The sequence below is a fragment of the Periplaneta americana genome, chromosome 9, assembly GCF_040183065.1.
Source record: "Periplaneta americana isolate PAMFEO1 chromosome 9, P.americana_PAMFEO1_priV1, whole genome shotgun sequence".
In the NCBI taxonomy this organism is placed as follows: Eukaryota; Metazoa; Arthropoda; class Insecta; order Blattodea; family Blattidae; genus Periplaneta; species Periplaneta americana.
The window spans coordinates 46,115,304-46,139,712 of record NC_091125.1 but is presented as its reverse complement, the minus strand read 5'-3'; the positions used below and the strand labels follow the sequence as shown (position 1 = coordinate 46,139,712).

General features: G+C 34.8%; 2 protein-coding genes across 7 annotated transcripts in view; one reads left to right on the top strand and one right to left on the bottom strand.

The window, feature by feature from the left end:
• Positions 1 to 23,551, bottom strand: ArgRS-m (arginyl-tRNA synthetase, mitochondrial). Of its 2 annotated transcripts, none has more exons than XM_069834621.1 (7): positions 23,414 to 23,551; positions 17,333 to 17,703; positions 14,159 to 14,994; positions 12,536 to 12,666; positions 7,260 to 7,408; positions 6,864 to 6,938; positions 1 to 2,780 (listed from the first exon to the last, which is right to left on the bottom strand). In XM_069834621.1, exons 1-7 carry the CDS (start codon positions 23,498 to 23,500, stop codon positions 2,630 to 2,632), a joined length of 1,800 nt encoding a protein of 599 aa, XP_069690722.1. In that variant the 5' UTR covers positions 23,501 to 23,551; the 3' UTR covers positions 1 to 2,629. The 2 variants fall into 2 exon arrangements, with proteins under 2 accessions (XP_069690722.1, XP_069690723.1); XM_069834622.1 differs by lacking the exon at positions 23,414 to 23,551 and adding an exon at positions 20,949 to 21,296 and having other exon boundaries at positions 4 to 2,780.
• Positions 21,508 to 24,409, top strand: part of LOC138705886 (phosphatidylinositol-binding clathrin assembly protein unc-11-like) — a 276,393-nt gene continuing 273,491 nt past the window's right edge. For all 5 annotated transcript variants that reach the window (XM_069834617.1, XM_069834618.1, XM_069834620.1 and 2 more), the window contains exon 1: positions 21,508 to 21,797. In XM_069834617.1, the coding sequence (XP_069690718.1) occupies positions 21,656 to 21,797 (142 nt within the window). In that variant the 5' untranslated portion in view covers positions 21,508 to 21,655. The remainder of the gene's footprint in view (positions 21,798 to 24,409) is intronic.

Sequence of the window (24,409 nt, the reverse complement as noted above, 5' to 3'; positions counted from 1 at the left end):
AACAATATCTGTCAAAGAAATGTGAAACTTCATTGTTACACTAAAATGCATAAATGAGTACTTTATTATCTTAATTGATAGGCCTATCTTTTAAGGAGACAAATGCATAATCTACTTCAGTAAGGAAACTGAGTAAGTGTTCATTATGAGATCTAAATGTCAAATAGATATTAGAATTTTGTAGCTTACTTTACATGATAAACAACTGATTTGAATTTGAGAATGTTTTTATAATAAAATTATATTTAAGAAAATTAATGTAGTCCTACATTCAGCATAAAATAATTGATAAATACTGAACTCCTGAAGCAACAGGTTAATGCCATAACAGAATGTGACAACATACAATGCCCCTCATTGACTATAGGACGTGGTCAAGCTGTATATTATTCAGCACAATGATTTTTCTGAATAGTTTATACTACTGTTTTGTAATTATATGCTTATAAACTCAAAATAGTAAGACAAGGCTGTGGTCTACCTCCATTACTTTTCATTATATATATGAACAGAATCATTAAAGAGTGGATTTGAGGGAGATGGGATATGATGATAGAGACTGGATTAATCTTGCTCAGGATAGGGACCAATGGCGGGCTTATGTGAAGGCGGCAATGAACCTCCGGGTTCCTTAAAAGCCAGTAAGTAAGTAAGTAAACTCTGGATACAAAATATACACAAATATTCTCAAGAACAAATTATATGAACATTATGAAGGAATCACTGGAGAAGAACAAAATGGTTTTCGTAAAGGCAGATCTTGCTGTGATGGTTATTTTATATTGATATTGCTAATTTAAAAACACAGAGAATTCAACTTAGAGACACATTGCTGTTATTGATTTTAAACAAGCTTTTGATAGAGTCAATCGAAATAAATTATTTCAGGTGATGGCAGATGATCATGCCCCCCAACAGCTTTTAATAAACGTTCATAAAATTTACAAAACAACTTTGATAGCAGTTAGAACCAACAATAGACTTTCAGATTGACAACACATTCACAGCGCAGTAAGACAAGGCTGTGATCTACCTCCATTACTTTTCATTATATATATGAACAGAATCATTAAAGAGTGAAAACAGATGCGTTATAGTTCAATTTCTATCAGTCAAAATTTACAGTTTGATAGTCTACTTTTTGCTGATGATTTAGCCCTAATTGCATGTAATGAAGATGAGCTTCAATATTCAGTGCTTAATCTAAATAAGATCAGCTTAAATACAACTTGGAAACTAATACTGAAAAAATAAAAGTTATGGCATTTCGTGCGAAATACCCAGTCACAAGCAAAATTTGCTTAAACAACAAATTAATGGAAGGAGTAAACGAATTTACGTACATTGCCTATAATTTAACATTTTTTGGTGAAACTGATATAACTTCTAAAATTTGCAAATACAATAAAACAATGGAAATAATCAACAAAATTATGAAGCCTTCCCTAGTACAGCAACACACAAGGATACATTTTTATAAAACCTTAGCTAGATCTGTACTACATTAGGGAAGAGAAGCATGGACAATGAAAAGTACTGATATAAGCAGAATAACAGCCTATGAAATTAAATTTATGAGAGCAACATAGTCGCTTGGATCACAAAAGAAATGAGGATATCATGCAAGAACTTCAATTACAATTAGTCTCACAGTTTATAAACCAGTACCAGCTGCAGTGGAAAAATCATGTCGAACGAATGTATTGTAATAGACTTCCAAAAGCCATGCTTCAATACTGTTCCTAGGGAAAAGATCTTTGGGCCATCCAAAAAAAGATGGACCGAGAATGACTCACTGAGACTGTAACAGGCCATGGGCCTCATATTTTTTTTGGATGATGATGATGATGATGATGATGATGATGATGATGATGATAAATTCAGAATAGCATGAAGTGTCATTCACATTCTAATAGTCGATTTTCATTTACTTTGTTACGACATTTTTAGTTAATTAATTAAAATACTACTTGTCTTTAATGTACACAAAAAGTATGAAGTATTAGTTCCTGCAAGTTTCATGCATAAGACATGGAATGAAAAATCTGTTACCAGTAGACTACACGAATTTATGCCTTCCAAACTGATAAACTATGTCGTCGTTGTTCCTACAATATCTCCTATGTGACATATTTATTGATTTTCAGATTTTTGCTCTATTAAATATCTTAAAATAGTGATACAGCAAATAATAAAATCTGCTGAATGTAATTATATTTCTTTCTTTCGAAATTGTAAGAATTTACAGTCTCCTATGTACCACTGCCATAGAATGAATAAATGTGTTTTTCTTCCTACTGAACAATTTTATATTTTGTACATAGGAGTTATTGCAGGAACAACGACGACGTGTAACATGAGCAAAAGATTAACAAGATTATAGTGTGAATTTATATATCTTATTTCAGAATTATTATTGTTCAACTCAAGTCTCATGTATTACAAAATCATTTTTAGTAAATAATTCAAAATTACAATACTAAATATCCAAATTTTAACACTTAAAGATCCCTCCTCCTTGCTGAATAAACATTTACAAATTAAATGTTAACAGTATTATTACTTCCAGTTCATATAATGATCAAAAAACAGTATATTTACAGAACCAGTCAGTAAAAACTGAATGTTACTACATCTGACTTAAAGGCTGAAGTCCTACTATTTTCATTCCTTCATTCAACACAACTCTGCTCGAATGAAACAGCAGCAGTCTTTGTGAGCCTATATGTATGTCTTCATTCTTGACTTGAAGAACTTCGAGAGCTCGATTAATTAAATTACTGAAAATAGATTACAAAACATCAATCAGTCACAATACAGGTACGATACATGATAAATTCTTTCATACGAAGCATAATTTTAGAAAGAGCTTTATAGCCTCCAATCTTTCTGTAAAACACGTCTAATTATAAGCATGCCTTCAAGATTCAACTCTAATAAAGTGAAATGATAAGATTAATAATATGCTTAACATTATGACTGTTAATAAAAAATTAAGAATAATAATTTGATATTAAATGGCGGATTACCTCATTTCACACTCTCCTTCTAACAATTTCAAAGGGATTATCATTACAATGTAGTGTTAGGTTTTATGTTTAAACATTACATATAATAATCTGTGGCGCTACAGCTCGTGAAGGGCCTAGACCGACCAGTCGGCTGCTGGCCTCACGCCCACATGACAAAGCAGAGGTGGACGATCATCCAACCAGAATGGAGGTATCGTGTGGTTAGCACGATGATCCCCCCAGCCGTTATAGCTGGTATTCGCAACTGGATTTCGCTACCTATCGTAGCTCCCCAAGTGCATCACGATGCTGGGTGGGCACCGGTCCCATACACTGGCCGAAATTTCATGAGAAAATTTCTTCCCCCATGAGGACTCGAACCAGTGCGCATTCCGTAACGCGAGTCCTAGGCAGGATGCCTTAGACCACGACGCCATGGTGCGGGACTTAAACATTACATAACTTACACAATTATCCGTCAATTACACGACGAAAAGCAATAATCTCGAATAAGGTAAACCAACTATTGAGTGTGATTTCACGTAGTTGGAGATAGCTTAGGTACAATTTTACACAGTAACAAACAAGCTGAAGGAAATGGCTGCAAAACCTCAATCAGCAGTCGTCCTCCATGGTCAGAAGCTTACCAAGCCTGGCATTATATAATATGTTGTTGTTTTCTAATGCCAGGCGTTTGACAATAAAGTCATTTGACTTCTTGCACTCCAATATTTTTCAAAGATATTGTCATGGTCAGCCACTGAAGCACAGATTTTGAGGTGTTCCGAATCCATTTCTTGGTTTGAGTTGCACAATGGACAGTTAGGGGACTGATATATTCCAATTCTATGCAGGTGTTTGGCCAAACAGTCTCATGGCCTGTTGCCAATCTAAATGCAGCTACAGACGATTTGCGTGGTAATATAATATGTACACATACCTTAATCAAAAACAGTCATTTTAAATGTAGGCATAGCATTGTTTCAAATGTTTTATTGATTGGTTATGATCAGAGTTCCTGGAAACCCAGAATAGCACAATCGGTCGCCATTGTTATTCCTTTTCAACATGCTTGGGATAGGAACATTTAAAGTAAAACCCGATTCAGGCCAGTGTCTGTGGCTCTTAAAATTAAAAAAATTTGATTTGGATTTAGGCTACATAAGCTATATTCATTCCATTACAACTGTATACAGCAAATAGCGCATGCTGGAATAACAATGGGTGATGTCGGCATTTCCGGCGCAAAGGATTGTGGTATACTGGATATCCACGGACTTTAGTTATGATAGCTGCCACTAGTGTTAAAGGTACTATTTGCATACTATCATATAACATAATGGCATATTTTTAACACCTTGCCTACAGTCTATACAAAACTAGAAAGGTATTGACAGTTCAGCGGCTTCAAAGCGTCGCCATGGCAACCGCTCAAACTAGCCAATCAGAGACCATGACAACATGCCGATGTTGCCGAATATTTTGCAGCAAGCAAGTGGTGGTAGTCAGTTGCTTTTTTCTGAAGTACTGAATCTTCGTTACTGTGTTACAGCAAGTATTGGTGTTCTGTCATGGCTATTTTCGTAGATATTTTGTTGTTGATGAAGGTAGAATTAGTCAGAGTTTAGTTTTAAATTTAATTTAGTTGTGAGTGTATTTATAACGCGATTTATAGTATCGGTGTGTTTCACTTACAAAATTTCATAAGGCATCACTCCTGCAGTTAGCGGCACAAAATGAACCATGGGCTCAGAGGGAGAAAGGAGTGCTACAAGGGACAGCAAGAGGTCTAGAAGTAACGGAAAAGGTGCTCCTCTTACAAGTCAGGCGAGAGGAATGGTTTGTAATGTGCGGGACTATTTCGAGAAAGAAGAGACAATGGCGGCCTCTTATTCCTGTACAACAGATGGTAAATATTACTGCAGAGGCTCTCAAAATAGGAAAGAACACCATCGTTAAAATAGGAAAGGATAAATTTAAATTGAATGAGCAAGAGGATGGACCTTTCTGACTTGAAGGTTGAAACCCCGGTAAAGAAAAGGAAAGTGGAAAAACGGGTGACAAATTTAGATGCCTTTCAGGAGGATGCAATCTGGTGGCATGTATATTTATATTACCGACAGAAGGAGCATCCTACATTAAAAACTTCGCTTCAAGATATAGATCTTTTCCTGTTTCTTCTCTGCACACTGTCTTTAAGAATTTAGGTTTCAAATATAAAAAAATCAATGGTTGTAAGGTATTAATGGAGATAACTTATCACTTACACACTATGTATCATATTCGCATTTATTCATATGTTTATTATTATTATTATTATTATTATTATTATATTGGTCTGGTCAAAGACTACAGTATGATACACATTTATGAGTTTACGATTTCATGTCAACTGCTTAGTTCCGACACGGCAGATAGGCGGCGCAAAGAGCCGCACTGCACTACCGCACAACTTCACAACGTCACTTCCTTCCTGCGTGTGCAAGAGAAAACTGTCAATACCTTTCTATTTTTGTATAGACTGTAGCATTAAACACCTACTTTTAGGAATGATTATCTAAAAATGGAAAAATTAACCGAAAATAAATTGGTTTATGCTGCAATATTATAAAAACCTGTTTCAGATCCTATTAACAAACATTATAAAACTGGTAACAAAATTTAAATGCATGTATGAATTTAACACAAGTATAATGCTTATTACACTGTTAATATTTGAGAAGATGGCTGGAACAGCATTACAACTTATATTTTTTGATGGAACAAATTCTTTCACTCTAGATTATTGTGGCCATTTTCTCATAGCACTCGGCTTCAATTATCAACAGGGAACACAAAAATATGTATCACCCTCTCATAGGACTATATGTATTCAATGTGTTATTTATTCCATGTGATGATGCTACACCATGCTGATCACATGACAAAGAAATCCCGCTAAATGTATATATTTAGTAATAATACTGAATTCTTAAAGAAACGAAACATGTCAAAACATCCAACTCTTGTAGATGACAACAATTCTTAACTTATTCCTTATATGTTGTTTTACAAGCAAAATCCCAGAAGTCAATCTCACTTTAACTTTCTTTGGTGATAGAATTATGGTTTTCATTCACTGATTATGATAATAATCAAAGGAACAATTATTGTTAGAGCACAATGAGATGTCAGAACTCTGTTCTAAAATCCGGGAGTACAATGTGTGATCAGAGTTTACATTATTATTGAATCCATACTTTTTGGAAGAGATGATAAACATGGAAAGATAAGTTATATTAATACTAACTGCATTTGTTGAGTTTATAGAGAAAGAAAGAAATAAAATATATAACGCAACTCCACACAGTACCAAATATATCACACCTCTCTTTTGGTGATTGTTTTCAAGGTCATGCTATTTGGATATGTAAAATTATCTGTGGCAAAAGCTTAAAAATAAAGTACATGAGAATCCTCATTTCTTACATGAATGTAAAATACCAGAGAAGAAATTACCATCACATCATATGCAAAATTACAAAGGTGCAAGGTGTGCATACAAGCAGACATGTTCAGACGACTCTTTGCAACTACGAAGAGTGGCTATGGAGAGACTGCATCCACGTGTGGTTTCAATGGAAGACCAGGAATATACCAAGCACGTATTTGACAGGACATATAATATAATGAATATGAATAAAGTAATTTCATGTTTACATGTGGGTTACAACTAAGCCGCGGCCAGGAGAGAAGACCAGAAATGTCGAAAAGACAACCTGGTGGCATTGGATAAAAAAAAAAAAAATTCTTCTGCACAAAACTTAAAAATTTGTAATATTATTCCAGCCATTTCTTTTATGAATTTCTTACCAAAACCGTAGGAGATAATTCACAAGAACACATGCTTCAAGTTCACTGTAAGATTTCATGATAACTTCTTCAAATCTGTAAACACAAGAAACAATGCATAAAAAACTTAACTACAACTTGAGTTAATAAAAAGATATCTAACTAGCACAATGATGATGATGATGATGATGATGATGATGATGATGATGATGATGATGATGATGATGATGATAGCAGAAGCAGCCACTGCCACATTATTATTGTTGTTTATTTAGTCAATTAAGATATATACAAACAATAAAATTGTTCTTCCTGTGACACATATCAAGTGAGTTATACGATACTGTCTAATAATAGATGTACATATCAGTCAGAACCTCAATCAGAGGTGGCTGCTGCTACTGCTGTCGTTGTTACCTCGCAATATTCTTCACAAGAAGAACAGCTTCAGGTTCCTGAAGAACAGAAGGGTCACATTCTCCAGGAAGAGATACACCACAGTTTCTCTCCAGACTAACAAGTCTGCAGTGAGTGTACTGCAGCTTTACACCAGTATCTCCCTGCACCTGAAAAAAAATGCACTCATTAGAATAGCAAATATCTGTACTTTAACTATTATATCGCCAACATAACAATACATCTGAAATAAAATTCGTATACAGTTACGAGTGTGACAGATAACTTCGAACTCTCTCAGGGAATTAAATAAATTCTCAGAACTGTGAAGTTATATTTCATAGTCGTCATTTTTCTCATAGTAACAGTAAATAAATAAATAGATAATGATGATAATGATAATGATAATGATAATAATAATAATAATAATAATAATAATAATAATAAATCAATTTTTATTAGTGTTCATTCATTCATACTGTTCTGCTCGAGGGCAGATATTTCACTGCAAACCCAGCATTCTCCAATCTTTCCTATTTTCTGCCTTCTTCTTTATCTCCTCATAACATCCATACATCTTAATGTCGTCTATCATCATCTGACAGGTAGTGTTATGGAGCATTATTTTACAAAGAGTCTCCAATTGACAATCTATTCTCCCCATGGCCAGATCTTTCCAGTTGTCTACCCCTATCTTCAGGCATACTTTCGCGTCTCATCTACTCCTTGGTCCTCCTGAGATCTTTTTTTAAGTGTGTTTGAATATAAAATATCTTCTTTACACTTATGCTGTCACATGTCCTGTCCATTGTAGTCTTTTGGGATTTACCAGCTTTGTGATTGGAGGTCTGATTGTAGTGAAATAACTTAATAACCTTTAATAGAATTTATTTTCTCAATTTCAATATTATAACAATGGTCGCTATCAATGAAATTAAAACAACTGAATGTGTTGCAACACATTAATAATAATAATAATAATAATAATAATAATAATAATAATAATAATAATAGCCTTTCTTCCTATCTTCATAGTTAGCATCACAAACGCCACTGTCACATTTATCACCACTATTCTCATTCTCAACATACATGTTTGTAATGATGAAAAGTCAGTAATTAAAATAATTTGTCGGCAATAATGCTTTAGCGTTTCCGATTAAAAATACCTCAGTTTCTTACGTAACCTGTCAATTGCTTATTCTTAAAAGTTGTTATGAAATTGCAATGTACCTCTTTAAAAATACGAGGGTTGGATGAAAGTTGTTGTCTAGTGCCTTGCATCTGGCAATGAAGCCAGTAATGAGTTGACAACAGTGCCATAATTTGGAAATGGCTTTATTATCAATATAATCCTTCATACATTCCTTCAATGAAATCGCCCCTATGTTTACCACCTTCTGCTACACTTGTGGAAGGTATCATACACCATCAGCACATCCATCTCTGTTGAAGTTCCAATGTGACGTCCTATGGCATGAATAATTGCGTCTCTAATGTTGTAATACTTCCCTCTAAGTGGCTTTTCCATTTTGTGGAAGAGATCGTAATCGCACAGACTCATATCAGGCAAGTATGGCGAATGTTAAAGTACTTTTCATCGTCAGCAGCGCACAAGAACTGTCACGGCATTAGCAGTGTGACTTCTCACATTGATAGAGGTCGTTTTCAGAAGGTTCCATTGCTTTCTCCTTAAAGCTGGACAAAGATGTTGTTCAGGAAATTTCAGTAGTAGGTACCATCTTTCATCTAACTTGGTGGTATGGCATTGTGCAGCATTACTCTCCATATTATGCCATACACCACAATGAACATCACCTTCACACCACCTTGTGCAGAGTGCACTGTCCTTGGACAAGCAGAGCCAAGATGCTTCCATGCATTTGATTGCAGCTTCAAGCAAGGTTTGTATGAGCAAGCCCGTATTTCTCCACAATGAGGATTGATCCAAGGAAGTCGTCACCTTACCTCTGGTAGTGGTTCAGTAATTTCTGTTCACTTGCATGTGCTGCCATTGTTGCATCTCAGTGATTTGATGGGGTATCCAACGCAATGCAATTTTGCGTAATCCAAAAATATCGTGCAGAATGTGGAGCACAGTTTTGTGGCATTCATGTACAGTCCATCAGAAATCAACATCGAGCAGGGAGGCAAGAAGCTGAATAGTTGTTGTTTAGTTAATTGTCCGAAGACAGGTCTGAACCTCAAAGTGATACCAAGAAGGCACCACTTATGAGGCAACTAGGTCAGAAAATAATGGGGTAGGGTGGCCAGTTCCTTTCCCCCTCATTGCATACATCGCCGACTAGCTACATATTACACTAGTCAGACTTCAGAAGAATAGTGTTGTCGTGAATTTAGGGTCGTCCTGAACAGCATCCTTGACTTCATTGAAACACTTTCAGCCCTCGTGTCACTGTATGATATGACAATGCTGTATCACCACATGTCTCATGCAGTCTCTGATAACAGTCTTGTGTACTATGACCTCATGCAACTTCAATTTTGATTCACGAACATTGTTCCAGCTTTGTGAGCACTTGCACTATCCTCCTGTACTTTAAGGTGTCGCTGTATTTGACTGAATATCAAACAACTGATACCACTCGCTGCACTTGCTCGTCTGACCTTCCATTCTCAGCTCCACAACACCCTAAGGCTAGCTGACTTATGTGGCTTATGCAGCAGTACGACTTTATATCCAACCCTTGTAGATACTGCATACTTATTAAATATCATGGCATATACAATACTTCAAAAGAGTTTCTTTAGTCGAATGAAAAAATGTTCCGGAGATGAATAGATTAGTGTGAGTAACCTACGATAAAAAATATTTGTAGCATGTACTGTAATTCAGTTAAGATGGTCTTTTTAAGTATTTATTTCGGATTCTGAGTGTGAAGTACACTTCATGTTTGCACAGAATACGAAAAGAGCTGATAAGGCACACTTCTTAAAGCAATAAATACAATAATAATTATATATTATGGTGCACTCTTGCTATTGGAGGATGGATTTTGACATTATAATGCGTAATCTCAACGAATAATGATAGATGTGCATAAAAGTACATTAGCCTATGTAAAAAATTTTTCGAAAATTTAGAAATCCTCACTTTACCTTGTGAGTACATTCTTTCTCTGAAGAAACTGTATTTTAAATGTTAAGAACCGAGATACTTTTAGTACTATTCGAAACATTCATAATTTTAATATAAGACACAAATCAGATCTCCATCTACCCTCTATTAGACTTAACTGTTTAAAAAAGAAGTTAACTATTCATATATTACAGTCTTAATACAGTGCCTAAATTGTCTTAAAGCTTTGTATAGCTCTTCTTGTATAATGTTTTATTTCTCCACATCTCAAAGTTACAATGCTGATGAATGATCTACGGATACAATAAATGACAGAACATTATTATTCTTTTGTCTAATGGCGGTTACTTGACTGTTTGTCATTCATCCATATGAACCCAGTTGTGTAGACCAACTGAGGGGTGTCAGAGCAAACTCTACAATCCCCACTTTTTTTCATTTTCCATGTTTTCATTGCAACATATTCTTCAGAACACATTCTTTCATGAGAATTTCATCAATATCCCATTGAAAATAGAGTTTACAAATCAGTGTTCACTGCAGACTCTGCAAGCTCCATTTGCTTTTCCATAGCAGACCCAACAATTTCCAAGCTACCAATACAATGCTAGTACTGTGATCACATGATATCACATTCACTGTTCTTAAAGTGATTAGTAAAACATGCCCCACGAAAAATCGAAAGTATTCAGTTAGTATTTCCAGTCTCACAGGTCATTCACCAGATCGTGTATTTGGCAATATAGAGAAAGAAATTAGGAAAATCGACACTATTGTCAATCCTACCATCATTTATTATCAAACTGTATAGAAAATGGCAGAAGAGTGTACAGTAAGAGATTTTAAAGAGGCTGCAAAGGAAGTAGTAAAAAATACAAGTACATGACATTTTAAGATAAGTGAGTGTAAGGCGTTTTTCTTGAAAAGAAGTTCCAAAAAACAATGTTTCATTAAGAAGAAAACCTATATACAAAACTAATTCAGGAAAATACAAGACATAAAGAAGAATAAAGACTTAGAGCATTTTAATCCCTTAGTTACAGAGAAATATGAACACAAAGTTAAAAAAAGAAAAGGGAACTGATGTAATGAATTTGTTACACAAACATTTCGGCAAAGGCTGAAGTATTATAGAAATGTATATGCAACGAACACTTCAGTGGATGAAGGCATGGATAATGATGAAGATAAGGATTTGTGTCAGCCATGAAATGAATTGCTGATTTTGTTGGTTGATTTTAAAGTTGAGTTCAATTGAGACATTCAGTTTTCATGTCCCAAACTAAAGAAAATTTAATTCAAATTCAAGTTTAATTTAAAATCATAATTATGTATTCTATTACAATGAATACTTTCTTTATAATTGAAAAATTATTATATGAATACATTTTCTGTCAGTTATAATACTTTCAACCTCATTACGACAGTGTTCATTGAATAAAAATATTTGTAACAAATACAGCAATCTCCACAATCATTCCACAATCTCCATCAGGTTATAGCAAAATCAGCAAACTCCACTTTAAATTTGGAAATAAATAAGTTCAATATCACTGTATAACTGTGATAGTATGTTTATGTAAACAAAGTGATGTCATCTGTGTACTACGCTTTCACATCATTGAAATACAGACTACAACAGTCTTAAATACTTCTCTGCTTATAGCTAACAAATTGTTTTTGTGGAGCTTGCTTGGTTTGCTATGACACTCTTCAATTTGCCGACAGAGTAGTTGCGCCATAGGTGATGATGAGCTGAGATGATAGTGGAGATTTGTTGGGATGCCAAAGGGAAACTGGAGCTCCTGGTGAAAACTCTTGTGTTATGTGGACCATGGGCTTGCCCAACACAAGTCATAAATTGAGGGTATGCCAGGGAGTGAATCCACAGGATTATAAGTCCAGCACTCTAGCCACTGGACCACCATGACGGCGGAACATTAAATATAAAATAAAACAAAAGCAGTGCAGGAACCATAATAAGTTTATAAAAAAAGTGGCCTATGTAACAATCTAACGTCCCTTTCATACTATACACTGGGTTTTTTTTATCAGACTGTTCCGTGACAGTGTATTGTGCAGAAAAAGAAATAAATAAACAAATATATAAAAAGGAAAGGTCCTTATCACTATTTACTATAAGACAATGAAAATAATTAGTGTCGACAAAATAATCCAATAGTATAGCATAAATTACCTGTAGAGCCCTGTTCCAATCAAATTCATAATCTCTTTGGCGTCTTTGTTTCAAGTCATTAATAATCACTGCCGAAATACCAAGTATGTCTGTGGTTCCCTCAGTGTCTTCATTAAGGTGCACTTTTGTGGCTGGAAAAAATTATTTGTTTATAACTTTTATTACAGACCAAAGAACGACAGTTACATATATAAGTCATAAAGATTGATATTTTGAAAACTTGATACAAGTCTATATGTATATTGACTTATCTGAAAATCAACATGAATTGTAAACAAGTTACGTTTAAATAACTCTTACACATGTGTACAAGGCACAAGTTTAAAAACGTTGAGAAATCTGCATTAGACAGAAAGTGATAAGAATAAAATTGTCCTTATAATATTTCTTTGGTCGGTGGGAAAAGGCACATAAGTCAAAAAGTCGATTTTTCTGTTGTACCTAATCACGTAAGTCTAATATTTTTTCTAATTTTTGAAATAATAAAATTTCTTGTATTTTAAATTGAAAAAGAAAATCTCTCCTGAAAAATTATTCTTTTTGACTTATGTGCCTTTTCCCACTGACCAGAGATTTTAAAGACAACAACAATGACAGGGAAATATGTGCAATCTATTTTACATAAACTTTTGCACTATGATCTTCACCTTCTCTTTTTCTTCTTTTTTTTATGGCCCTCTTTCTCTTGTCTATATTCTCAATTAACTTTTCCTCTGTCATACTTTTTTTCTCTAGTCCCCCAACTGCCCATTGTGCAAATCAAACCAAGAAAGGGATTCGGAACACCTCAAAATCTGTGCTTCAGTGGCTGACCATGATAATATCTTTGAAAAATATTGGAGTGCAAGAGGTCAAATGACTTTATTGTCAAACGCCTGGCATTAGAAAACAACAACTTTTCTTTCTTATTCTCTTTCTAAATTGTATTTACTTTACATAAATGAGTGTATAAAAATGTCTACATCACGTACCATACGCTAACATCATAAAATACATTCCTAATTCATCCTTGAAAATGATATGTAACAAGTAAACATTCATACAAAGACTGAACTGTGACATACAAAATTTAGATTACAGAGCCTACATTAATTAAAGTGCAAATTATTCTGTCTTGAATAAGAAACAAAATTGCTTTCAGCACTTTATCATCCACATCTTTCAAGAATTGAGTCCTTGAGTCTGTTTCATTCCCATGGCCACATATGTAAGGGTCATCAACATTCAACAACATGACATAACAACGTCACTTAACACAAAACAGGACAAACAAGGACACATCTCGTGAGGGAGAGAGATTAAACACCATTTTCCTGTCTAGAATTGAGCTTTGTTTTGTTGATTTCGTAATCAAAAACACTATCACCCAAAACAGCAAAGAACAGTATTATCGTATTGTATTTTGTATATTTATTTTTAGTGATTCTGAACTACATTTGATTTCTTTACCGTCTATTAATATCCTGATAACCTATGTTCATCCTGGCGTTTATGTTGCAAAGTTTACAGTGAAAACTTTTAAATTTGGATAAGTTAATATTTTTATAACTGTTGTTTCTTTCACTAGCCTAAGTGAAGCTAAAATATGAATACTTTTCAACAAACAAATAAAAACTTACATACTGTGTGTTTCTTGCTGCTTTGTTGACATGATATCTCGAGTTTCATCTAAGATGTCTTTGAGAAAAACAACAGATCCTCTCCTGGTGCTCATTCCTCGAATTCTGCCAAACTTTATGTGCTTCAGTGAGGGAGCCCATGGTAACTGCATCTGAGACAGAACTCCAAAGAGAGCAGTGAAATGGTCAGTCTGAGCATTATCCACAATGTACAGCATCTCGGTGAAATTATGTTTTCTGTAGCGATCCACTGCAGCTGCAATATCTCTTGTTAGATACAGTGTCGAGCCATCACTCTTAATGATCGGTATACGTCTTTCCTGATTAATTTCTACTACCTTCTTGCCATCACTGTCAGTCTTCAAAAGCCCTCTGTTTTCTAAAGATTGTAACAGATCGCTAATTTCCTTCGCACTATACATAGATTCCCAGTTGTATTCATCGAAATAAACACCCAGTCGCTGGTAAACAGTCTGTAATTCCTGTACAGTATAATTACGAAATACTTCCCACTTTTTAAGAATCTCTGTGTTACCTTCTTCTAAGCTTTGAAAAGATTCTCGTGCTCTAGCTGCAATTGCTGGATCACTTTCTGCCTTCTTGTTAGCTTCAACATATGCCTTATACAATGCTTGCATTGGGTTTTGCTTTATCATTGCTTCGGAATATTCACACAAGTCCAAACCAACTTGAAGCAGTCCAAACTGAGTCCCCCAATCACCAAGGTAATTGATTCTAACGACATCGTGAGACAGAAACTCGTGTATATTGGCAATGAAATTGCCAATTATTGTGGAACGTAAGTGACCCATATGGAATGGTTTGGCTATGTTAGGTGAGCTAAATTAAACAAAAAAAAATATATCATAAGTGTTGTACAAAAATGAACATATTTCGAATTTACTGAAGTTCTGCATTGAAGATTCATGAGTGTGTATCTAATGTCTACCCACTTTACTTGCGTGACTTGGGTTCCACATACTGTGGTTTATGAAACAACCTAAACTTTAAGCAGAATTCAAACCCTACATTTGTTCATAATAGTAAGTTAAGTGGGTATAAAGTGTAATACTGAAACATAATTATCCCATTGGGCAGTTTGGACTTTTATGCCAAATACCAGATATCTTACTTCAAACTCTGGGGAGCCCAAATGGAATTTTTAGTAAATAAGAGGGGTGTTGGGACATGTTTCCTCAAGAAACTCGGAGTACATATTCTTAATACCCACATCACCAATTTAAAGGGCCAACAAGGAAAGTTTACAACAGAATTAACGCAATTTCTTCATATTCGTTTCTTCTACTCAACTGATGAACTGTTTAAGATTGTAAATTGAATTAATTTACTTACTACGTATTATAATTATATTTTTGTATATTTATTTTTATTTTTTGCACATCTCAAAACTACTGTACTATGGTGATGTAAGATCTATGGAATACAATAAATGAAATTAAAAAATAGCAAATAAGTGCATCTTTTCTATCCCTAGGATATCAACACATTCAAACTTTTTGAATTAAATATTTCTGATGGGAAAAGTAATTATGTTTCCTGGAGTTTCCATAAATAGGATCTACCTCGATTCAAGCATATGAATTATGAGGAATAGACTAGGAAGCATGCATATTCCTGAATTAAAGTATATTGCTAACAAAATTTAGTGAAGAACTGTTTTTAGAACATGAAAGGATGGTAGTAGGAGGAAAAAGAATAAAGTGCATAAGATTTGTTGATGATATGGTGTTGTTAGCAGGAGAGGAGACGATACTAAGGCATATGTTATTGTAGCTAAATGACAGCTGTGATCAGTATGGGATGAAGATAAATGCAAACTAGATGAAGATCATGATTATCGGAAGAAAAATAAAGAAGGTACCTGTGAACTTGCGAATTCTAAATAAGGAAGTAGGGCAAGTGGACAGCTTCAGATATATGGGATGTACTATATGCAGTAACATGAGTTGCTGTCAGGAAGTAAAAAGGAGGATAGCAATGACAAAGGAGGCTTTTAATAGAAAAAGGAGCATCTTCTGTGAACTCCTGGAAGAAAGAACTAAGAAAGAGACTAGTGAAGTACTTTGTGTGGTGTGTGGCATTGTATGGGGAAGAAACATGGACATTACGACGAACTGAAGAGAAGCAAATAGAAGCATTTGAAATGTGGATATGGAGAAGAATAGAGTGTGTGAAATGGACAGACAGAATAAGAAATGAAGTTGTTTTGGAAAGAGTGGGTGAAAGATGTTGGAACTGACCAGGAAGAGAAAAAGGAATTGGTTAGGTCACTGGCTGAAAAGAAAGTGCCTGGAAAGGATGCACTGGAAGGAGTGTTGAATGGGAAAAAAGTTCGGGGCAGAAGATATCAGATGATAGACGACATTTAGATATATGGATCATATGCAGAGACTAAAAGGTAGGCAGAAAACAGGAAAAATTGGAGAATGCTGGGTTTGCAGTGAAAGACCTGCCCTTGGGCAGAAAACTCATGACTGAATGAACTAACATAAGAGCTACAGTTTAAATGTGGACCAATTATATCATTCCAGTTTTTAAGGCAAACAATCATCCCCCCTTTTTTACTTTGTTTTGCATGCTGTTTAAAAACAAATATTTTTTGCATACAAGTTGTGTTATCGATCTGTCACATAGCCTTGTACAAGATAGGAAGATTCTTTGAGATGGAACAGGCTTTTAGCCTAGCTACAAAGTACAAGAAATTACCTATTATATAACATAATATTATTAAGATTGAAAAAAATATATATATTATACTTGTAGCAGTAATATAGTAAAAATAATGCGAACTTTTGATAGTCTACTTGTGTTCTGTAATTACATCTTTAAACCTCGTAATGTCTCCAATTGCATACACTACAATGTCATAAAATGTAAGTTTCAATCTGAAAACAATAGTACAGTTAGTTCTGTGATGATACGATACTACATATGGGAGTGATGATTATCATCATATCAAGAGGCAATGGCAGAAAGAAGAGCTGGTAAGAAAAATCAATGTGAAATCAGTACCAGCGCTGCTTTGTCCAATAAACTTATCACAAGACATGTCAGTGTCACCAATTAATTCTTGTTCTCTTAATAAGATGCTATCATTAATCTTACAAACCCTGTAGTAGATATGCTATGCCATGTCATCTGTTTATGTTCAAGTTACCTGTATTCCACAATAACTTTTTTCTTTGGCGAATGTGATAGATGGTTCTCAAGAAGTGATTTCTTCCAAAGCACAGGATCACTGGAAACTTCTTGTAAGATATCCTTAATGAATATGTTTTTGTTTATTTGAAAAACAATATTAATATCTTTCTTAATTGTTGTTTCATATACATTACATATTACATTATCTGGAGGAATATTCTTCGCATCAGACAAATTGGCCTCCACATTTAATTCATGCTGTAATGGTGTTAATGGTAAGTAAAATTCAGTGTGAGTATTTTGCAACTTTCCTAATGTTAAATTACTTGAAAGAATGGCGGGAAGAATATCATTTGGCTTGCTTTTCCAATTTAAAACTTCCAGTACCTGGAAAAAAATTATGTAACATATTACAATAAAGTGTGTTGTTAACGATCACTTTAAGAGTAACTAATGTTTGTACATAATATATTGAAACTTTAATAAATTTATCCAGAGCTGTATAACATCTAAATATACATCTAGTGATCCATTTATAAGTTCTTTCAACAAATTCATAGATTAACTTTACTTTAGGCTTAAATGATAACATTTTATTTAAATTATTTTCGTTTAAAAGTGATTAGCATATGAATCTCAATACACTCTGTCTCCACCTGAAACAAAGGGATAATGGACCCGACATTGACATACGTTTTTTTTTTTCACGAAGCATTTGTCACTACTTATATCCACATTACAAACAGTACGGCTACTTGTCACTAATCTATCTCATCAACCCCAACCTAACTTTATTACTGATAGTTCTACTTGTCATTCTGTTTTCTCATTAAATCGTACCACCCCCTTGTCACTGACAGTGGAGCTATTTGTCACTAATGTATCTCCTCATGTAACCCTACCTAGCCTTGTAACTGACAGTCACAGTTGGGATACTTGACGCTAAGGGTTTCCTAGGAGTAAAAGAAGGAAACCAATTTTTTCCTCATTACAAATTGCACATGTGAAAGGTTCATTATCCTTCTGTTCGAAATGGATAGTCATTTTTCAACTGCTGTAATTTCGGGCTGTTGAAATGACTTTGAGAAAAATTTCAGAAACTTGCAAGCTATTCCACAAGACCAAAGAGAACTACATAGCTGTTATCGCTATAGATAATCAGAAGATCAAAGAGAACTACATAGCTGTTATTGCTATAGATAATCAGACTCTCCAAGTAGTAGATTAATTCTTAGGTATACAGTACATACTGACAAGCGGTGCTTTTTTCCTGGTGGAACATGCCGGAATGGCATTCTGGCACCTTTTCGTTGTATTTTTCATCATGGAAGTCAGAAATGTGTTAATAATTACCGGTATCTTTTTGACATAATTTTTCTTTGAACTTCGCTAAGACCTTGAAAGTCTTAAAGTTGGACGAAAAGGCGGTTAAAAATGACAAAATTCCCGTGCAGTGAATAGCAATTATCTCACTGTCCCCTTCACAGAGTTCCACCATCTTTTTCTCCAGAAGAAAAGCACTGCTGACAAGTAATGTCCTAACTCGCCCATGGCCGATTAGTAAGCTTCTGCTTTCCACTGTGGCGATGCAGGTTCACTTCCCGTCTGGGTCATGAAGGAATTTGGCGAGAAGTTCTGGTGGTTTTGGAAGTGAAAATCGTATTTTTTGTCCAGGGAAAATTCTAAATTAAGTCTTTTACAAAAAAAAAAAAAAAAAAAAAATGTGGCTCACTAAAGTAACTTATAGCATCTTAAATATTAAACTCCATCTCCACACACTCACAAAACTTCATAAATTCCATGATTTTCACTTCCAAAATCACCTGAAGTTCTCGTGTGCTAGTTTCGCTGGAATTTGTGGTGGACAAAGTGAGCGCTAGGAGTTTTGCTCAGAGTTCTCTCGTTTCCCCTCATCATCATCATTCTACCGATAGCCTGCTTCCAAGTCATTCTCACTCTGCGAGGTCCCGAGCCAGACCTCCTGATCAAATAAAAAAAATGGCTTTAGTAAGGAATCTGAATTTTTAAGCTTACCCTAAACCAGTAGCAGCCGGTGATCGAAATCCAGATGCAACTAGTTTAAGTGCCTCCGATAGGAAATATTTATTTACGATATTAATTATTATTGTTATTATATTATTAATATCATTATTACAGTATTATTATTATTATTATTATTATTATTAGTCTCTTATTATTAGCCTACTATGTTGCCCATACCAGGATGCAATAGAAACTCGCGTTTTAAGATTATCTGTCAGAAAAATTGTGAGAGATGTCGTAGGTGTCTCGGTAGACTCTCTCTTTATTTAAAACTTCCTTTCTTCTCGAAAAAGGACACTTTCTCAATGAATTAACTACACCAGCATTATTTCTCGCATTTGTTTCTGTTTATATTTTCCCGAAATACATAACAACATTGGCCCAGATTCACTATTGTACTACGAAGTACAATAGTATAACACCCTAGCAGCCTAGCTTAAGTCATAAACTAAGACATAAAGGGAGGGAATAGTGTGGGTCTCTGGCTGCCAAAGAGCTGGAATTTGTGTTATTTATGGCCTATTTAGGAAGACAAGTCACCATTGCTACTCCCACCCCACACTACCCTTGAGGCCGGCCCATGGATGTGAGGAGTGAAACCTGATCAGGTCACGAGGCCGGACGAATTGTGCCTCAGCTACAACGTTTTAAGCGCAAGCTCAAAGCCCGCGAAAATAGAAGAAATTCAGAAGCCAGACCCGGCACGAGCGATTCTGGCCTCGGGAACAAATTTTACTGCAAAACAGGTCTATATACATCACAAGCCAGACCCGGCACGAGCGATCCTGGCCTCAGGAGCAAATTTTACTGCAAAACAGGTCTATATACATCACAAAGTTTTCAAATGCTTCTACAGCGATATATGCTTCATTCAAATAACTAATACATTTATAAAAACACAAAATTTGATTTCAGTAAGCCAAGTGACTGAGGCCCGGCCTCACTTGCCTCAGTCAATCAGCCGCCACTGCCCTGAACAAGTAATGTCCTGCAGCCACTTACAAGTTAATCTACGTCTGAATTTAAATGGAATGCGATAAGCTACTGTTTAGTCGGAACACGGACTGCACCCTTTCCCCCTTACTTCAAAATTCTAACCTTGTGCACACAAAATAAATTATTGGCACTGAAAAGTGCCTTTTCGTAAATATAATAATGCGCATTCGACAAAGGCAGACAAATCTGCTCTTTTTAGTATTTTAAGACATAATTTGTTAGGTGCAGTCCGTGTTCTAAAATTTTCCCGTTTAGTCAACTGTCCGAAGACAAGTCTACTATGAAAATTATTTGAAGCGACTTAACAGGAGTAAATCGAATGGTTTCGTGTTGAATACTTCAAACACGTGGAAACCCTCTCTTAAAAAGATGTACCTACCTAACCTCAAGAGGAATGATATAATTTAATAAACCTAGGCCTATATATGAATCGTGCACATGTGCATTCAGTTTTATAGATTGATGTGGTAGATACATATATTTACAGTTTTAGAGTCTGTGCTCTGCTATCATCAAATCAAACATTATTAAGTAAGACAGGTTACAAGGAAAATGGTATTCATAAGATAGGTTAGGTCAATGATGAAACTTACACGTGAACAAACGTATTGTTTTAATCTTTGTCCCATTTCAATATATTTATTTCAAATATGAATTCTCTTCAAAGATAAATGCAAGTGTACATATTTTTCTGAATCACCAAATCACTTCAATTCACAATATTCAATATTCGGACATATCTTATGAAACTCAGTGTTGTAAAGTTCGTAATAATAAAATAAATTTATTCCTGATAAATATATATTAATATTCACATATTTGTTATATTCTTTAACACATAAATATGTTAATTATACTCGGATATGTAAAGTCAATTATAATTTAATAAATACGTCTATCAAACTCGAAGAAAGATAAGCACACACTTTAGAAATACAACTCTTCAATTCTACAAAGTTTCCTACACTGTAACGGAAGTTGGGAATCAAATTACAAGGTGGTAAAAATAATATTTGTAGACTTTAAAATTGTATCTCATACAGTTTTTTATTCATACTATTTTTACATGTATAGTATATTAAAAGTTTATTCCTTATTACTTTGAAATAATGTATTTGTGTAATGTGTTTGAATCGACACATCTACTGACGTCACCACCTGTCTTGCAGTCGCCATTTTATCATGTTGTAGTGACTGTCGCACAGCTGACCTGTCATTGTGAAGTGAAATTTCAGTGGTGATTAGTGAAGGAACTGGGGGTTTCCAAACCCCATTGTGTATATAATAGTATTTATTTAAAATGAGTGTAAAAATGGCAGGACAGACTATAAACGATAGGTTACTGGCTGCTAGACATAGTATAGCCGGCCAAGGGTTGGCCAAGTCAGTATGCAAAGCTACGACAGAAGAAATGATAGGTCCAAAAAAGAAACATTTAGATTGTAAGTATCCCTTCCATAACAGATGTGTCTGTGTAGAATTTTTTGTGAGTAAAGGAATGACTGCTACGTAGAAGTTGTAGTTATATGAGTACTATGGCTGTGTCTTGTTTCCTTGTTAATTCTGGTCTACGTCTATAGCGTGTTGGTGGAGTTGAATATTGACTAGTTCATTCACTCTGTAGCGTGTTCGTGAGATAAATGCAGTTGAGTTTGGATTTAGTTTTTGGGATATATAAACTTCTCTGTACTTGAAATGTTGGGAGAACAAAATGCTGTAAATAATTGTTTTTTTTTCTTTCCTGTACATAACCTATTTCTCTTGTCATGGGTATTGTACAAGATTGCCCATTATATTTTTCGTAACATCGTCTTGCATGTTATTTACAGCGAAAATTTAAATATTCATAAATATTTTATTCCGCTCTGTATAGCATTTGACCCAGCAACTTATGGGTGGAGCCAACCCCATTAGATTTCTACGTGAAATTTTTCACTGCAACGTTAAATATTTGGAAACACCACTACTTTAAGTTGGCGTTATGGGAGGTTGGGGGAGGATTTTCTTGACAAAGATTTTGTAGTAGGCCTGTTTAGTCATTCCTATTTTAAGATGTAGAATTTTCTTTTATAAAAAATTAATTTGATTGGCATAACAGGTTTCAGCGATGGAATTCTGTCATACAGACTGACCGAATTAATTATTTAGAATTGTGCATTTCAACTTTTTTCTCCTCGGGTGCAACAATTAGTAGTAATAGTAAATTTTGTGTTAATATCAAAATTAGAAACAATAAAGGCCTATAGCCTATGCTCTCCGGATATCGTAATTTTTGTAATTTTAATTCTATTGGAAATGACTATTTAAAAATAAAAAATGTAAACTGTCTTAAGATTTAAGAAAAGGTAAAATTACGTAATTACTTCGTATCCAACGTACATCAAGCATAGTGCCTTCAAAAATCACTTCATTAGTGAGTTTCAAATGCTCTAAATTAGTTTGCTAGAGAGTTTCCTCGTATATTAAGAGTTTTGAATCCTCTCTAACCAGTCAGAAATTTGTAAGATATTGAATCCAATGTTCACATCTTGGATAATTAAGTCGTTAAAAACTCAAGTTTTTATCTTTTTATATAATTGATCGTTTATTTTAAATGTAGGCCTAACTTATTTGTCTCTTAAAATACTTGTGGGTGTGGTCGTAATTCAACTTCGAAGTCTTTATTACGAAGTATGATGGAAGTAATACAGTCAAAAATACTGACATCTTTGAGTATATGGTGTTTTTCATTGATCATTTTGCATTCTTTATTTTTTTTCTGTTGAATAGGCTACTAAAGTGACAAAAAAATGTAATTTGTGAAGGTAAAGCTAATAAATGCTGGAATGTCTTTAGAAATGATCGAATACAGAATCGTATTTCGAATTTGTGTAATTTTAAATGATTTCGTGAACGACTACTCTAATAAAAAACAAATCTTCGTATCCTTCACATTACGGCACTTTTCACATAAGAAAACAAAATAAGAATGAAATATGAATCCGCAATCATACACACGAGCGAGTTCAATTGTTACGTCACGAGTGAAGGACTTTCACTCTGAAGAAAGTAGTTATACCTTGTTTATTTTTACCGACGTAGTATTCCCACAGCCATTGCGTCTACACTTCCAGGTCAGTGGAAGAGAATGATAGAAGGAAGGCATTAGAAGCGGGAGCACTCTATTGCGGAACGTCCTATCTGCGTCACTGAGTGACGGGATCCAATAAGACTGGCTACCTACCACAACCGCGAGACTGTGGAAACGGCGCAGATCGATGGCCGGTCTCTAAGCCCACAGGTGTACAATGAGGGCGCAAAAAGTAGTCACTGAAACACTTAGAATTTCAAACGGGATTATGTAGACCATTTATTTGGTAGACTGTATTATACTACAAATTTATGATTACGTAAAATTATTATTGCCGATGTATTTTTTTTACGATCCCGAACTCGAACGCTCTTTCTCGAGCGGAATAATAATAGCTACCGGTATGCCTTGTTTGTGCAATAACGACTTCAATTTCTTAAAAAATATATATTCGTTATTCACCAATGGGTATGGAGGGTGGAAGATAAGTTTTAGTCTGAGATGAACTTCCGTGTTGGTAGATTCGTATAATATTAACCATCATGAAACAAACTCTCTTTCTGATAGCTCATTCTTTCCCCTCTCGCACACTTCACATGCCAAGTCTCCTTTGGAATTGATACCTATTTAGTTACAGAGTACAGATCTTACTTACATGTTATCACTGCCGGTCAGTGGCCGTTAAATTTCAAGTGGCTTGTGTTACAACGTGGGCGTCAGCTTATTAAAAAGCATTGCAATCTTTCTGCCATCTCCTTGCCTCTCCATCGTCAATGTGACGTTGCACAGAGGTAGAGATGAAATATAAGATCTGTAGTTCGGTGGCTTTTTAGTGAAGAGGTTTGGAATTCACTCTGTCATCATTGTGTAGTTTATCTCTAGGCATACTAAATTCGATTGTTTCTCTTCCTTTGCAAATACTACTTAAATTTCCAAATCTCGCCGATGATAAGTATGTCTGTACTTGAACTCTTTAAAGTATTC

Coding starts and splice junctions, on each gene's coding strand:
- ArgRS-m (XM_069834621.1), bottom strand. CDS start 23,500: ATGCCTTCCTTCTATCATTCTCTTCCACTGACCTGGAAGTGTAGACGC. Junction 14,995..17,332: donor AAAGTTATTGTGGAATACAG/GTAACTTGAACA, acceptor TGTTTAATTTAG/CTCACCTAACATAGCCAAAC. Junction 12,667..14,158: donor AAAGCAGCAAGAAACACACA/GTATGTAAGTTT, acceptor AATTTTTTCCAG/CCACAAAAGTGCACCTTAAT.